Source organism: Egretta garzetta, unplaced genomic scaffold, assembly GCF_000687185.1.
Source record: "Egretta garzetta isolate BGI_Z169 unplaced genomic scaffold, ASM68718v1 scaffold598, whole genome shotgun sequence".
NCBI classification, from domain to species: Eukaryota; Metazoa; Chordata; class Aves; order Pelecaniformes; family Ardeidae; genus Egretta; species Egretta garzetta.
The window spans coordinates 2,171,109-2,188,434 of record NW_009260621.1 but is presented as its reverse complement, the minus strand read 5'-3'; the positions used below and the strand labels follow the sequence as shown (position 1 = coordinate 2,188,434).

General features: G+C 39.5%; 1 protein-coding gene across 1 annotated transcript in view; it reads right to left on the bottom strand.

Annotated features, from left to right (window-relative positions):
- The window catches only part of DNM3 (dynamin 3), a 144,297-nt gene extending 142,306 nt beyond the window's left edge, over nt 1–1,991 (bottom strand). Inside the window, exons 1-2 of the mRNA XM_035900753.1 lie at nt 1,969–1,991; nt 638–711 (exon numbers count right to left, since the gene is read on the bottom strand). Of these exons, the coding sequence (XP_035756646.1) occupies nt 638–711; nt 1,969–1,991 (97 nt within the window). The remainder of the gene's footprint in view (nt 1–637; nt 712–1,968) is intronic.
- Between the last annotated feature and the right edge of the window lie 15,335 nt (nt 1,992–17,326).

Sequence of the window (17,326 nt, the reverse complement as noted above, 5' to 3'; positions counted from 1 at the left end):
TGCTTTTATATATGCTAGGGAACTGAGCTACACAACAGCAGATTAAGTGCCCCTTAGAAGAGTACAAAGTGGTGAGTTCTGATGAAAGGCCTCAATACGTCACATACCTCAGTGGTATACACGTACTGTATTTTTATTTTTGACCAGACAAATACACAGAAGCCTTGTTCTCCCCCAGTCTACCTTCTGCTCCACTTAGTGCAGTGAGCTCAACCAAAAAAGACAAGTCACAAAAAGAAGCTGTGTAGAATCAAATCTGCGTGCACTGGAGCAAGAGTTAAAGGTAGTACCAAAATTTTGGTGTGTTAATTAATACAACTGTAAAGTTCATCAATAAATTAATAGATCAAAGCTAATTTCTAAAACATTTGTAAGTAATAATGTTTCTCCATTGCTTCAAGTTTGATCTTGGCTTAAATTTACTATGCGCTCTAAGATTTTGATTTTACTGTTTTCCCAGATACGACAATGAAATTCGTTGGTCTTAAGCACACAGTTCTGAAGCAGTGGGCATTTGTTCCAGACAGTCTAGCTGCACCTTTCTTCAAAAAGCTTAAGTTTTCCTTGAATATTTTTTCTTCCTGATGAAATACAACAGCACTTTGTCCAGGCATTGAACCAAAAAGAGAGAGGCTACCTGTTTTGGCAGTGATGAGTTGCAAGACCAATGGTCGTCTTGTTACAATTCCAGAACCTCGTGGAAGAAAATCCCTGGAAACATTAAAAAAAAATAGTTACTACCCAGAAAGCACTGTCCAGTCACATAAGATATTGGACTAATTTGGAACCTCCTCTATACCTTCAGCTGCAATGAAAATGGAAAGTTTGTGGGGACATATTTACATCAAACACCAGTATAAAGTATGGCTGTTAATTCTGGTTCGATATAATAGTAGGTCACTAGACAAATACATAATAAAACCAAATTACTGTCTCAAGACATTACCAATTCTCTTTCTTCATGACCATCACATATAACATTTTCAAAACTTACCTTGCATAGTAAGAGTACCTGAAGCCATGCCCACATTTATCAGTCTCTCTAAATAAGCATGTCCTCACCTTATGCTTGATTTGAAGAGGATATGGGCATATGAATACAGGCACTCTCACACACCAAACCAAAGCTCTGGCCAAACCAAATTGCCATCCCTCCGCACTCACTCTTTCACACAATTGACTTCTGCCAGTTCAAATCCTCAAATAACTTTTCCAGCAACACATCCAGAAGTTTTCAAGTGACAGCTGAACCCTAGAAGTACTCTGGGACAGCAGGAGCGAGTGTCCTTGGACCAGAAAGCAAGCAATGAAGCAAAGACAGCAACTCTCTCATGTCATGCATCCCCATGATCTTTTCCTTGCCTCTAAAGGCAGGGACACTCCCTAGGCAACTGAAATCCTATAGAAAACCTTGAACCAATTGTTAGTTGCAAAACCAATGATCAGAAACCCAAAGCAAAATAACAGACTTTATTCCAGGGTCTTCCCCAGTTGCCGTATCAATTGAACTCTTACAAACTTTGGGATGAGGTTCAGTGATGGGCTTTGAAGAGTGCTCCCTTCAAATAAGCATTTTCAGAGGAATAAAATTCAGAGGTAAACAGACAGTTTCACAATCAGCTTAAGCTGATCAAAATCCCCTCCTTTTTCCTGCCTTAGCAGGGATGCTGAATCACCTTCTTGCCTGCCTTAGCAGCATTGCTAACCCACCCCTCCAGCTCAGGTGAAAAGCAATGCAGCAAACAGTTAGGGCATTAATTTTCAGTCAAATGGCAGAGCTGATCTGAGTGACTGTGCTGTCACACATGCTAGTGCCAGTAGGAAGGGTGAGGCAGGAATGTGCAGTGTTTGGGAGGGGTCTGGAGAAGGACAAAAGAGTCAAAGGAAGAAAGATAGAACCCTGTCAAGCCCCTTATACAGAACTGCTTAGATGGGTCTGCTCAAACCACTTGAGAAACCACACCTTACCCAAAGTCACTGCGTATCTTCATACTGACGTTGTGCTACTTAGCAGATGCCCAATTTTAGCAGTTCCTGTAAGGTTTAAAACGAGCCTAGAGGATACATCTATGAACAATAAAACACACAAATACTTCATCAAACTTCAGAATATTATTTGTGCAAATCAGAGGGTATTAGGTCTGAGGAGTCCCAGATCAAGACAGGCTCATGAATGCAACAACAGTGAACCTCTTTCCACAAGCTCCAACAAGGTAACAAAGCTTTGGCAGCCCGCAGGAGAGATGTGGCAACTCTACCTGTGATACAAGCTCTGAAGATTTCCTTCCCAACCTAACATCTAGACATAAAAAAAAAAATAAAAATAAAAAAAAAAAAAATAAAAATCATCAGGCAGTTCTAAGGCTCTGAGGAACAAGACTGGCTGTCAGCTGTGCCTCATGCCACTTTAGAAGTCCCCAGCATTTTGAATGAAACAACGTTAATTTCTAGATAAAATAGCAGTCTCACTTTCTCAGTACCTGTTAATGTGTGCTTACAGCGTGATCACTCTGTAAACTAAAGCACACTGTAAAAGGAGAGGATGTTTAAACACAAGCTAGTCCATTAACTTCTACACTCAAGTACAGATCTGCAGGCAAAAGTACAATTAATCAGCAATTCAATCAATAATCTCTAAAACAAAGATAAAGCAAAAACATCACACATACTGATTTATACCTACTGCGATGTTTTACAACACTGGAGACAGCAATAGGATGCAAGAACGAGCTTAGAGAGATGCTAAAGGCCTTCAAAAGGTCTATCACAATTTCAATACCTGCCAATGGAGAAAATCCTGTGCCCCACTGAAGTGCCATCTACTGATGTTTGCTCACAGGCAAGAGGAGAAAATTTTAATGGAAACATTACTTTCTCTGTATGCACTGAAATGACAGTAGCCCAGGATGTAGAAAACGTCCATTGAGATGACAGTTTTGTACTTTGATTTTCAAGCATTTCAGATCTTATTTTAAAAAAATAAATTAATTCTTTTTCCATCAAGAAGCTAAAAGGAATTGCCATTCAGGACAAATTGATCACACAAAACAAACTAAGGTCCTCTACAGCACTACATAAGGCAGTAAAATCCTTCTTCAACGAGTCAAAGGCTGAAAAGACTTATTGATTTTCTGCGTCAGACTAAGCACATTCAGAGATAAAGAACACTGCATTAATGCAACTCCTAGTTATACAACACTGACCTTCCCTCAACAGCAAAATTAGAAAGAAATGTACAACAATTTTCCTTCAGAATGTTCTCTTAACGTGTCCAAAATAGGTGGCCTTTGATAACCCTCTCTAACAAACTGAACTATTGTCAAAAAGCCCATCACCTGTTCAAGCAAACATGAGCAGAGAGAGGTTCCTGCTTGGTGAGAAGGCGATCTGTGTTGATCACATAACCAGCTAAACAGTGTGCAGCAGGACATAAGGCTTCTGCTTCAGATCTACAGTTTGAAGAGGAAAAAATTACAAAGAGTGAGGATAAAAAGGGGGTCATGGGGAGAGTTCCAGAGAAAACTCCCCCCCTCCCATTAACTGCTGAATGTGTATTTTACCTCTATGAAACAAACATCGACCTCAATTAATAAATCTACCTTCACATGAACTTTTTTTTTTTAAAAAAAAGATTTGAAATTTCAGCTTCAGCCACAAGGCAATGGCATCTGTGCATTTTTCTCTGCACAGCCCAAATCAGATGTTGCAAATAAATACCTAATCTCTACTTCTAGAAAAAGACTGGTCTTTAAACATACAAAGAAGCGTAAGTCAAATCTGAGACATAACTTGCACTTTTTTAGGAAAAGCAGCATAGTAGCACATTACAATCCTAGCAGCAAGGGAATCAGATTAAATATTGTGCCTACTTTGACATCCACAAGACAGGATGCAGATGTTCTCCCCCTTGACTTGATATGGAAAGCTTTCTACACAGGGTTTGTTAGCGGTGCTGAAAAAATAAAAACCCAGTGTATTAGGAATAGCCCCACACCCTCATTTTTCCCCAAAACATATACCTAAATTAAATGTTTCTTAAAGAAGGGGAAAAAAAAAAGCTTCGGCTACAAAGGTTCCTTCTAGCCAGAAGGATGATGCACCTCAATGTCCTGGTGGCACACTTAACATTCTTTAAAGGACAGGTTTGAGAGAGTTGCTTTTCCAAATCTTTTGGTCAGTGTGTACAGATACGTTTAGTGAGGGTTGAGAGAAAAAAAATTACATCAGAGTTGAAGCAGCTGCAAAGAAATCCAGCTAGGAAAAAGGACATGCCTGAGAATTTGTGCATAAAGACACCGACAAGGGAGAGAAAAGGCTGGCTTCTGTGGTGGGGACAGCGAGCCTGTGAGTACCTGTGCGCACAACTGCAAGACCACTTGACAGTAACTAAGGTGCAGGAAACAAGAATGAAACCCACTATGCAAGAATAAAGCTGGGAATGAAAGATATGCTCCTTTAAAAGACATGCATCCTACATTAAGCATCAAGCTACTTTTTCATTTGATACAATCTTTATCCTCAGAGTATTTTCAGCAGAAGGTACTCTGCTGACAACAGCTATACGGGCTCAGTAGCAATGCTGTTGTGACATGACAGTTTGGAGATCAGCAGCAAAGCCTGTCCAGTGTTGCCTAGCCAGTACTGAATATATCAAATGCAAATAAGATGCAAGCAACCAGGTCTTCCAGAACATCACTTCAGTAACTCTTCACCCTTAGAATGCACTCATCTGTTAGAATACCATTAAATATTTTCAACAGCAAAATATTTTCAGTACCAAATAATTTTTACCCTAAGAACTATAAAATTACTGATATCTTACTGCACAACATAAACTATATTGTCTTCTCGCTCTAATACAGCTCATTTCCAGCATCAGAGGTCTGGACAACTGTATCTACTAAAACGTTTGTTTCAAGTGTAAAGGTAACAGATATTAGTTTGAATTTGACTCGCTAAAACCCAGGTCTCAAAAACTGATGTCACAGGATGGTGAAAGAAGTTATCAGTGGTCACACCAACACTTTAGCAGTTTGTAATAACAAGACAGTTATGGGTCTGATCTTTGCTACAGTAGACAACTTTACTGTAAGAAAAAAAAAAAAAAAGGAAAATTCATGTCTCTGTATGTTGTTTTTCCTTTATCATATCAACCTCTCTGACTGATGCTCAAAAAGCAAATAAGCTGAAAAAGTAGTTAGACAAATCATTAATGGGAAGAGTCCCATAGAAGACATAGGAACACCCTTTCAAATTTCAGAAAGGGCAGAAACCATAATGAAATGCTGAAAAGCAAACTAGACAGGGGCTCCTTCAGTGAGGTTGTCTCATTATAATGCAGGACTATAACTTACAAAGAAAAGAACACATATCAAACAGACAAAATACAGACACAAGGTGTACCAAGGGGATTTCCAGGTAGAGGAAGAGTTTTCATTTAGGAGGTCTCTAGCACACTAGCAGTAATATATTTTGATTTAAAAAAGGAAAAAAAAAAAAAAAAAAAAAAAAAAAAGACAAAACCGAAGAATCCCCAGTTTGTCTGAAGAGCAATGATGCATCACCACTTAAAACTTAATCATGGTTTAAAAAGAGTAATTTAAATCTGCTTTACTTTGCCAGTGCAATACTGAGAAATGTTCTGCACTTTGATCAGTTACATGGGCAGTACTATACAGGATAAATGGTGATTAATTTGCATTAATACCAATATAATTAATTTCTATAAAACATAGGTGGAATCCAGGAAATCAAATAATGGGGGAAAACGTCAATGATTACACAGTAACTGCATTAATGAAAGAGCTAGGAACAAGTAAAACTGATAGCGATGAACAGTCAAGAAAATCAGAAGTCCCACTAAAAAATAACCTTCACATTTTTCACAAAGGGTAGAAACAAGACAGGCTCAGGACAAGAGCCAGAATTCTCTTACAGAAGAGCACAAATGACCCATCTAAATCTATTTCATTTTGCCAGACAACATTGATAATGTTACTTATAAAAATTTTTCCACTAACCTTCCCTCAAATGCAGAAAGGCCATATTCCATGGGCTGCTCATATGAACAACACTGCTGCAGTAGCATTCCACACAGGCCTTTATTCCCAACATTTGCCACGGACTGCAACGCAGCTTCAATTGCAATAGGAAGCAATTATGCCAAAAGTCAACAGTTTTCCTGGGCTTTTTTCCAACACAGTGTTTATTGTTTTATACAACTCCAGCCTGGCACACTAGGAGCACTTGTAGCTCATACTGGCTGCTGAATGGCCGTATCTCGTGCAAAAGAACGCAGTGTTTCACAGTGAATACCCACACATGCCCATACAGCCAAGCACCTCCCAGTTCCGTGGCAAATGTACACTGTACAGCAGTACTACAAAAGGCTTTCATTTTTCTTGCATTTATCATATTTAACCTGAAAGCAAAGTGCTACAAACGAACAAAACAGGGAAAAGCATGGTCCAGTGTAGGCCTACAGAAGAGACACATTAATAATTTCTACCTTCTTTCCTCAGGTTCACTTTCTAAAATCCATAAACCAAAACAAGTTAGTTTATAACTGAAGAACTCTTAATGCTAAAAATACACACCTGAAGACCTATTTTGGCAGACGTGTTCTTTCTATCTTGCCTGCTCTCACTCCCGTGCTCACCAACACCACAGAGGACCCAGCAGTAGATCCATCACGCACTTTTGTTCATTACAAAGCAAGGTACGTCCAAGCAATGGGAAGTGTACTTTGCATTTAAGCAGAGTTTTTCTTAGGAATTAAATTCATAATGTCAAGTGAAGTACTTTCTCAGAGGGGGTTTGTCATCACTGACACTAGACATCACTGTATTTAGTCTTCCTTAGTGGATTTGGAAGCACAATTCCTCCACCCTCGAAATGACAGTACAAAGATAACTCCAGGACACATTTTTAAGAAGCCACAAAAGCTTTGAGGCACTACCTCTGTTGTGCTTTGACGTCCTCAACCACATACTTTTTTTTTTTTTTTTCAGTAATACAGTAGTATATATCACACTGATATTCGGCTACATAGACTCTTCCTCATTAGCTCAAAGTACAGAGACCAATTCTTATTATCAGTCACCGCTTGATCCCTCACCTCCTTTCATTAGTTACAGAAGAGTAAATGCTTTTTGTTTTGGCACAATGTCTGTCAATTAAAAGAGTCTCCCACAGCTTTGTTCAATGGCTGCAAAATCTCAGCCTAACATAATGGGGCTTACATGAAGATGTACAAAATAATTAACCTTCTTTCTTGAAGACCAATGATACCTATCTTAATTAGGCCTACTAGGCAAGCTAAATGCATTAAGAGGCTGTGGATTTTTAGTGATCTCTGATTTATTAGCTCCTAAAGCTCAATACCAGTCTTTCCAAGGTTTGTTGTAGACCACACAGCATAGACAGTGGCATCCTCATCAAGACACTTCAGTGCTTAGTTCCAGTTTTCTAATGAAGCTTGGTCTCAGTTTGAAGTAACTTTCAAGGTAAATCTTCTTCAACTAAGAGGTAATTTTAATTAACCTGCTGAATCAAAACAGGAGTAGTAACTACACATTGCAGCCCACGCAGTTTGGGCATGTCTTTAGGGGTGCAAAGCTGAGTATTCAGACATTCAGGCCGTTAACTATCTCTTCCATTCAAGCTGAGTGGATAAACTTGGTATCTTTGATAAGCCATTTTCCAACCTAGAGGTGTCCTTCGTCATCATTGCTGAACTACTGGAACTGAATAGCCAAAGCAAGGACACCACAGCACCCTCCAGTTATCCTATCCATCACTTTCAGGTTGCCACACAAGTTGAATTAATAATAAATAATAATAATAGGTAGTAATAATAATAATAATAAATAATAAATCTTGAAACTCTTACACAGCACTACAATCTACCAGCATAAAACGCCTCTTTGGGTCTCCCTTCCCCCATACCTTTATGGAGTTGAGACCAAGTACACCAAAATCCAGGTGGGAATGGTACAAAAAATCCACCCAGACAGACCTAACCATGGGAATATGGTGAACATTGACTCTGAAGGTTTGAAATAAGGTATTTTTTTAAAAGCCCTTGAAGGACTTCAGACGGGATGGCAAGGGATTTCAGTCACACTAGCTGGGCAGCTCCATAACAATTAAGTTCAGTGACAATGCTGAGGCACAGCTAAAGGGAGAAAGCAAAGCTTGAGATTTTCTCTTCACACACAAGACTGGAAACAAAGCAGGCTTAAAAACACTGTCATTATACTTCTCTTGTATCTGGAAGATGCTTTTTTTAAGTCGCAGCAGCACTTCTGCTCAACAAGCAGACAGAAATTATTACATCTTCCCCATTAAAGTAAATATTATAGGCCTATGAGAAAATCAGTGCCAAAAATTGCTCTATTCCCCATGATGAAGTCTTCCATTAAACATGACTGGAGTCACCAGGTTCTCCAAAGTAGGGGACATTTGAACATGTCTAAGAAGGCACAGACCATTACTCGTACCACAAATCTAATGTCCTATTTTGACAGCAGTGAGAGCACCTCACACTGCATTTCTGCACAGAAAAAGGCAAGCCTGTTCACTGAAGCAAGGAAAGAAAGTGTACTTCCTAGGATTAAAAAAAAAAAAATCCTTTAAGTGATAGAAAGTTTTATATAAGTCTCAATAATGTTTATAGGACTGACAACTTGCCATACACAGCTATGAAAACTTCCTAGGCAAAACCCACAAAAGTGGTAAGATGAACAGTGCTCTGTTTGCAGTGATTACGCTCAGGCTGTAGGCTTGCTGTATTAACAGATCGGGAAGCTGCCAACGTGCAATCTCGTCGACAAGCCACTATCCACGATGCATCTGTCCTCCCTGGACGGTGTCCAAAACTTTGCTGCATCATCCTAATTCTATTTGTGAAAATGTCCTTTTTCCTCTTTCTCTTTTAAGATTTTACAAAACCTTCTGTTATTTCCTGCCCAATGGTGCTCTCCATCAATTCCAAGCAGGGGGTGGGAGTGGAAGAAACCATAAAACAACCCCCAACAATTCTCACAATTTTTCTGTTGAAAAGAATAAAGCAGACTTTGCAGGGCAAATGTATTCTCCCTAATCAGATATGTTTACTCTTAGGAAAAGACTAATTTGCATAGGATGTTGGCACACAAAAGCCCATCCATCCTCAGGATGAATACTAATGCAGCAAGATTTTTGTACCTCAACGCAAGAAAGGAACAACGAAAATTCTTTACTCACTTTAAATTGTTGTCAGTGCTCTAAATGGAAGTTGGGTTTCTTTACCGCTTACAGCTGCCAAATACTATTAACAATGTTTTTTTACAAAAGATTAGAGTAAAAAGTTTTCCTCTATAATATAATCAGATATAAACAGAAAAAAAAAATGTGATTGCAAGGATCAGAAAGAAAACAATATGCCTCCAAAACTGCAGGCCTATCTACTACATGAAGCTAACTACTATATAATCACTTGCATTTAGAAAATAATTCACCTCTGGATACTCTGTCATGACAAAACTTTTAGATACTGCAAATTTCAGTGTGGTCATCAAAAACCCACACAAAGTAAGCTCCTGCCTTTCCTCCCAAATCACGCTATCCTGAACTCAGATCCATCAATACAGACTTTTTAAATGGTGGCATAGCATACAATCAACCTTACCTCTTCAGAAGCATCGTGAAAACACATTTATCTCTTTTGTGGTGGACACAGTGTCAAACTGTATGATTACCTTTCTTGGTACAACAGAAGCCATTTCAGATTATGTTGCAGAGCTAGAATGTAACTGGATTCAATTCTTCTACTTCCTCCAGAATGTATACACAATGGGAACTCCAGTATAAAGACACCCTGAATTTACAGACAGAAATACAACTACAGAAGGAAGGGGGAAAGGGGAATGTTTCTAAAACAAGTGATCCAAGACTCTCAAACAACTTATCTTCTCTAGCCATTTTATTCTTTTTTACCTGCCCATGTATCCTGCTTTGAGTCTGTAGTATGTGCAAATTGTCCATGACAATGTAAAGTCTGCTTAGCTAAATATTGAAATTTAGTATCAGCCATGATCCCTCATCTCTCTGCTCACCAGAAACTGAATTATTACAACAAGAAAATTTTATACTAAAAGTCTAACGAAAACAGTGGTTTATGCTGTTACTTCCCAGAACACTAACAAAGTCATAACGCTAGAGGTCTCAACCCAGACTCCTAAGGCTTTCCAGCCTATTTCCCAGATCTGATGGACATTTGGGATCTTCTGTCAATATTTGTTTAACACCTGAACAAACTAACAGGTGAGCACTCAAGGGCACAACACTGCCTCTGATGGATTATGCTAAAACTTCCTCAGCGGCTTCCGGCTTGGGTGCTGAATAGATCTGGAACAGAGCCCATTTCATCCACTGTCCTGCAGCAGAGGCTAGATATGTCTTGAAGTTGTTCTCGTGCTTACATGCAGAGCCCTACCTATTCTCTGCAGGCAAGTTACACACAGACCATTTTAGAGCATCCTCTATAGCTAAGCACCACTGAATATGTGTACATTTTTAGTCATCTGCACTGTACAGAGTAAACAAAGTGCTGAGTGCTTTAGGTTAATCTAGCTTTGATTATGTCATCTATGAGGGTGGGAACCTAGCTGTATTAGAGCAAATAGTAAATCTCCTGCATATCTGAAGAATGAAATCTTGGTGATTTTGCACGGGAACAAGGATGCAGAAATACTCTGCTAGGTATTGAATTAAAAGCATAACTTCCACATACAAATTATAAAAGCTGACATTATTGCTAGACACTTTGGTTGAAAACCTCTCTCATGTACAGCTAGTCTCCTTTGCATCCCAGAGGCTATCACAGACAACAGTACTTGGCAGTACATCAAAGCCCAGCACGCCGTTAAATGGGATTTTGCTCCTCTCTAGTTCAATAATGCTGCCTTGTTCATCTCAATGCAACTTGCTGAAGAAAAAGATGCAAGGTCACAGTTAAATAACGCTTATTTCCTGTTCTCAGCATATTTACACTACAGGCTTTACACTGCAGACACACAGCATTAAAAGGATTCCCAGTAACCCGTTACATATGAGCACAGCAAACAAGGGGAGTTCACAGGCTTCTATTTACTAGAAGGCCTTATTTAGAAATGCAGTCTTAAAAAAAAAAAAAAACCACAGAAAAAGCAAAAATGGCTTCTGCCCCTCTGTGCTGGCAATCTAGGCACACATTGTTTAAGAAACCCATGAATACTTAAAAGAATATCATCAGTTTGCTCACTGATCAACTGATGGATAGCAAACCACAAACACGATCTCTCTCAACAACAGCTGTTAGAGGCACAAACTGAACACCAGCAAGGGTCCCTTTTTGGGAAGAAGAAACGCTGCTATCTCTCAGCTGTTCAAAGCAGAATCCAATACTCAGGTTTGGTGCCATTTAGATATCTAAAGCAGCCAACACACAAAACAGAGAAATGCGTAACAGCAAGTTTTAGACTACAATCACAGTTATCCCACACTGATTTTAAGATTATATGCTAACCTCTTTCTTTAGAAAGAGAAGCAACTTAAAAATAAAGAAATAAAAATCTAAATACTGCATACAGTTAAGACAGAGTAAAGACTCAAGGCATATACATGTCGATACAGATGCGGGTAATGTTTAAAAACCAGTGTGAGTTCAGGCAGTAAATCAGTGGCAGAGAAGAGAACAGCGTCCATGCTACTTTGCTGCAATCCATAGCAGCATTGCTCCCTATATTTACAGGTGAATGTCCAAACAATCATATTGTTAACATCTATTTATCTAAGCTGGAAAGCCTTGTTTTCTATTTCATCTACAAAGGCAAATAACACAAGCTGGAAACATTTGCAGGAGCAATGCCTATCAAGAAAAAGCAAGACAACAAAGGTGCTTGCTATTTGTTGATTTCAATGCTACCAAATCCCAAGTGTGGACTCCTTCCCGAAGGCCACGAGTATCAGAATTTATAACGTTATACAAGAGCCCTCAGAGTCAGACAATCTGTTGAATTTTCAGAAGTGTCTCTGTATTACGAATCAGGAAAGTTTAGATAAAGTTAAGTGGTTACCTATGGTCTGAAAAAAAGAAAAAAAACCCCATGGAAACCTCTCACTAGATGACTATTCACCTTTAAAAATGATCACAAGTGTGCAGTCACCTTCAGCACCTTGATAGATTGAATCTCCAGTAACAACTGCAGCTGAATTTGTAGCACTGATTTCTCAGAAGGCATTCAAGACCAGACTGGTGTTTTTTGACGGTTGCTTTTTGCAGGGTTTTGAGTTTTTTCTGAAGTCTAGGTCTCAGACTTCAAATACTAACTTTGTGTTCACTAAACCACTACAATACCCTAATCATACACTGCATGCCAAAGTTATATTAAAACCATATGTATATGTATTCTCACGGGTACACTTTACAAAAGTGTTACTTATTGATTTAGCATCTCTGTAAACTGCTTGATACATTGAACTTAGATGCCAGAATCTAAGTGCCAGAACCTGACCACAGTATAGGTCAGGGCTCCCTATACTATGCCTTCTTACAGAGTACAGCTTTTCTTAAAATAGAATAAATCTTTTAACTGATAAAATTTGAATGCCAGAAATAAGAGACACAGATCCTCAAAGTAGTTTTAGAGGAAAATGTTTACTTTACATGAGGGGGGGAAATTGGCCTATTTGTTTGCATGCTGTTTTTAACTACACATTTGCTTTACTTTGCACATATAAATTCTCAAGACTTGACATAAAAATGAATGTAAAATCCAAAATGGAGTTACATTTAAGGACAAAACTAGGCCATCTATATCACATCTAAATGGCCAAGTTTGTTCTGCAGCCTCTAAATGTAAAAATATATTTGGGGAAGAAACCTAAATGAGCCACTGTCTCATTTGCTGCTGTTTCTGTTCAATGGAATACCCAGAAACAATTCTTGCTTTCAGAGCACCCAAGTATTTTGATAACTAGATTAATACAGTCAATACAGCTGTATAACCACTTAAATAGTCAGGAAAAGGAGTGGCTGATTCTCATTTCCAGAAGATCCTTAAGATTAAAAAAAGAATACACAGCACCACGTTTCAGTTTGTTACTCTGACTGCTTAGCTTTTTCATGTCTGCTTCACAAAAGAGAATTTTCTGTAAGAAAGTTTTTCTGTTGATGGCTAGTAACTAAAATAATAAAATATCTGCACCAATTTTAACTATACCTCCCCCAGGAAGCACACAATCTAAGTATGTGTCTACTTTCTTTAAAGAAATTCTCTGCTTCAACAGTGACATTTAAAGTCCTTTCTCTTCCCCTAATGACTCAATGCAGTCTTTTCACAATCACCATCTCTAGCAAAAAAGAACAAGCTGAGTGCACAAGAAATCATAATTTGGGAAAAAAAAAAAATCATTGCGTATGTCATAACAAATAGCTATACAACATGCAGCGGTCATGAGATTATCAAAAGCATCTCGAATCAAAATACTGTAAAGCTGTATTACAAAACCAGACCTCAGGCTCTTAAAACAAAAGTGCTTGTTTGATTAGGACTGACAGGCTTACGACCAAGAGTTCACATCTCTTATAAAACAATTATTTGGCCACATGCAGTTTATATTATATTAAGCAGGAAAGGAAGTAAAGAGCTTTTGAAATCTAATTATTAATTTCTCGCTATTTGTAAGAATAAAATCAGTTTCTGATTCAAATCTGAAGAAGGGCCCTGACAAGCTAGCTTGCCATCTGTGCCTTTAGTTATCTTAAAAGCCCATTTGAACGTATGAAATAATAGAACATGCTTTTTCTCCAAATACAGTTTCCAGGGATTGCTTCCTGCCCTTAGTTTTCCTTTTAAGTAACCCTATTATAATAAAAAGCAAGATGTTTAAAAAGCACAAACAACATGTAAGGTCATTGTCCTGTACTCAACTGTAGCAAAGGAGTAAGAGCAGGCAAAATGCCTATCTCCCACTGGCAGTCTGTTGGTACTAGACATTTGACTCCCCTTTGCACTTTTGAATCTCTCTCCCACCAACTTCTACCAGAAGATTGCACTAGATCCTCTGCTTCAAACGCTCCCTCCGTATTTTAAGGGCACATTTACTTCTGGTACAAAGAGAAGCAGGTAAGAAGAACATTTGCTCATCAGACAATACTATTTCCTCAAACGACTGCCATGAACTCCAGTTAGGAACACGTGAAGGTCTAACCCATAAATGGAAATGGCTGTTGTCCTTAGGTGCTCTCTGGAATCTCTGTTTCCATCTAAATATAACCAGAATCCTGTGAGGAAACCCTTCAAACACAGTCCTTGACTACTAAAAGTAGCAGTGTCCTTACACACAGAGGAGCAGTAAACGAAGAGCAAACTCTCCAAATACCTTCACGGATGCTGATCCAAATAGTAACAATAATGGCTACACTGGGAGATTTGACACTGCCCCACTCCAGCCTTGCTCCAAGACAACCTACAACAATGGGTTGTCGCACAATTCCTAGAGCAGGCAAACATGCAGAATTCATCCTCATGCAACAACAGCGCCAACGCAGATCAAACATGCAATCTAATCCCAACATATTCACTGACCATTGTTAGTAATTAAGGATGCTGTGTGCACCTAAACAAGGCTTGGTGCTACCCTGGGGACAGTGATGTATGCATGTCACTCAGCAGCTTCAGAAATAACAGGACTTGGATCCCACTTCCAGAACCATCTGCCAGCTCACAGAACTATGCCAGAACCAAATCCCTCACAACCTTCTGTAAAATTATGGCAATGCATAAATTCGATGGTGGGTAATGCAGTATAGTTCAACATGTTCCCTGGGTGGTTAGACTCCATAAGGAAGCTCCAACTCCGATACCACCTGCAAGCTAGAAAAAAGGTTTCCTCTGTCCAAGTGGAAAAGAAAAAAAAAAAAAGAAAAAAAAAAAAGTCATCCTTGCACAACCAAAGACCCCATGAAAGGCTGAAACAGGCACCATGGTCTGGTGGCTACAGGCAGCAGAGAATAACCATCTGATCCTAGAGTTAAGAACATTACTAACCTCACTAGAGCTCCACTAACAAATACTCAGGTTATTAACCGACAGCATGTTTGTAGCAAAACCCTGCCCTCCACGTGGAGGATAGCACACCTTTCCCTTACCAATTACAGCTATTCCTGAAGAGAGATCTTGAATGTCTCTCTGAAGGCTAGGAGTTCAACTAATGATAATGGTTTATGTGGTGGGGAAAAAAAAAAACCCACCACCACAACAAAACACAAAAACCCCAAACAAAACCCCATGAGAATTAACGCTCAAACTTCAGAGCAATACTAGGACTATTTTATTTTTATGTGACTTTCAAAGCTGTGTTACTATTAGTTAACGTTTACCCTGTGGTTAATCACAGGTCATGCAATGTACCACTAAGAAAAAGAAATGAAGGCCACATGTCTCTACAAGATGACATGCTACCTCTATGTATGATGGACGTATGACAGATGTGGACGTAATAAACTTCTTGTTTGCAGAGAGCAGCTTCGTTATCCTGTAAAAACAAGAATGTTCTATGGCTTACTAAAAAGAGCCATAGACCATTTTGACAGTTGATCTGACAAGCAAAACACTCCTCCTGTCTCATGGATATTTACTAATCTGGTTCTGAGGGTTCACAATCAAGTTCTCACAGCTTAGCAAGTACACATCTGCTGACCACACATATTCATTCAGTCTGGAGGAGAGGCGCAAGTAAAACATAGTTGCTTAAGTCTCATAAAATAGGTTTGAAGTAATGCAATTTAATGTCACATTTGCAATAGGTTCCAAGCTTGCAAGTAAGGAGGTACTACGGATCAGCTGATACCACATCTCAAGATGTTACTGCGTAAAACAGTGAAGTGGAACTCTGAGACTGGGTTGAAAGAATCCGAATTCCAGATCCCAGGTGACAGAGACAGCCTGGTGCTTCACAGTAGCCTGTAAGCTCTTCTCTGAAGACACTCTCTTGCAGTGTCCATAGGCTGCATGATGAGTAACTACATGGGTGAAAAAAAAAGTCATTGCCCTTAGCTTCTCTTCATAATTCTTCCCAGAAATGTCCACATCTCACTTTTGCTAATCTGGCCTGTTTGGACAAGTGGCTGGAATCAACTGCACAAACTGCTTCATTTTCACCTTTTGCTCTCACCAGGCTCATTCAGGCAGCAGGAGCAGGAGTGTGCTGCACTCAAAAGAACAGTTCCACCTGCGAGTCAGATGGAGCAGATCTCTCTAGCAGGGGAGCAATAACAAGCATCTGGGAGCAGTAACCTCTTCCATCAGCACAGCTGGATCCAGAGAAAGACATCAGCCCACAGCCCACCACACTCAGCCCCAATCCCATGTGGGTGCCACCCCAGATGAGGCTTTGCCAGAAGGACCAAAATATCCTTATTGACAAGAAAGATGAAGATGCCTTTCCTCCTTAGCACATCTGTTTTGCACAGCTTCGTGGACACACAGATCAAAAAGTCAAAAGGTTACAAAAATACTTTTTAAAGACTTGCTTAAAGAAAGCTGTAGTAATTTGATGGACAATAGCGAGTTCTGAGGATCTCACTCATGCTTTCTAAACTTGAGAGACTGGCAGTACTGTCAACATCTGTAGATGGCTACAGTCTTCAAGTAGAAAGAAGAGGAAGAACTTACATTTAACACAGTAAGAGTAAATTCTGAAGTGGAGATAAAGAACAACCATGTAGTATTTTTATACTGCATATCTAGAGCTATCGGAGTCTGACACATAGCCAGGGCGTGGAGACACACAGCATTTAATATTACCTTTAACAAAGATCTCTGTGCACAGAAATTCCCCAATCACTGACATACAACAGTACTTTTGATCCTATATGCAGACTAACAATTGCAGCTATGCTCCGAAAACACCACCTCCCTCCAGGAGCCCGCACGCTATTTGTGGCAAACACAGCAGGAACTTTATGAAACAGCACATGAAGTTCATGTTTACCTCAGAAGATCTTCAGAGACATGGTCTGTCCCTTGAAAGGATCACCTGAATCATTAGGCTTCCTCTTTCTTCAGTAACTTTCAGCAAAAAATGCTAATACCCGTAAGCTCATTAGGGCCGCACGAAGCATAAGCAATGCTACGAGAACCACTGACCGACCAGATCCAGAACCCCCACCGCAATTCGGATTCGGGGCTTTAAACATCTTTTTTCCTCAGACGGCGGTTAACCCCCACACACCGGGCACAGGAACGCGCTCACACCGGAGTTGCGGCGGCTTCCCCGCAGCACGCAACCGACGGACGCT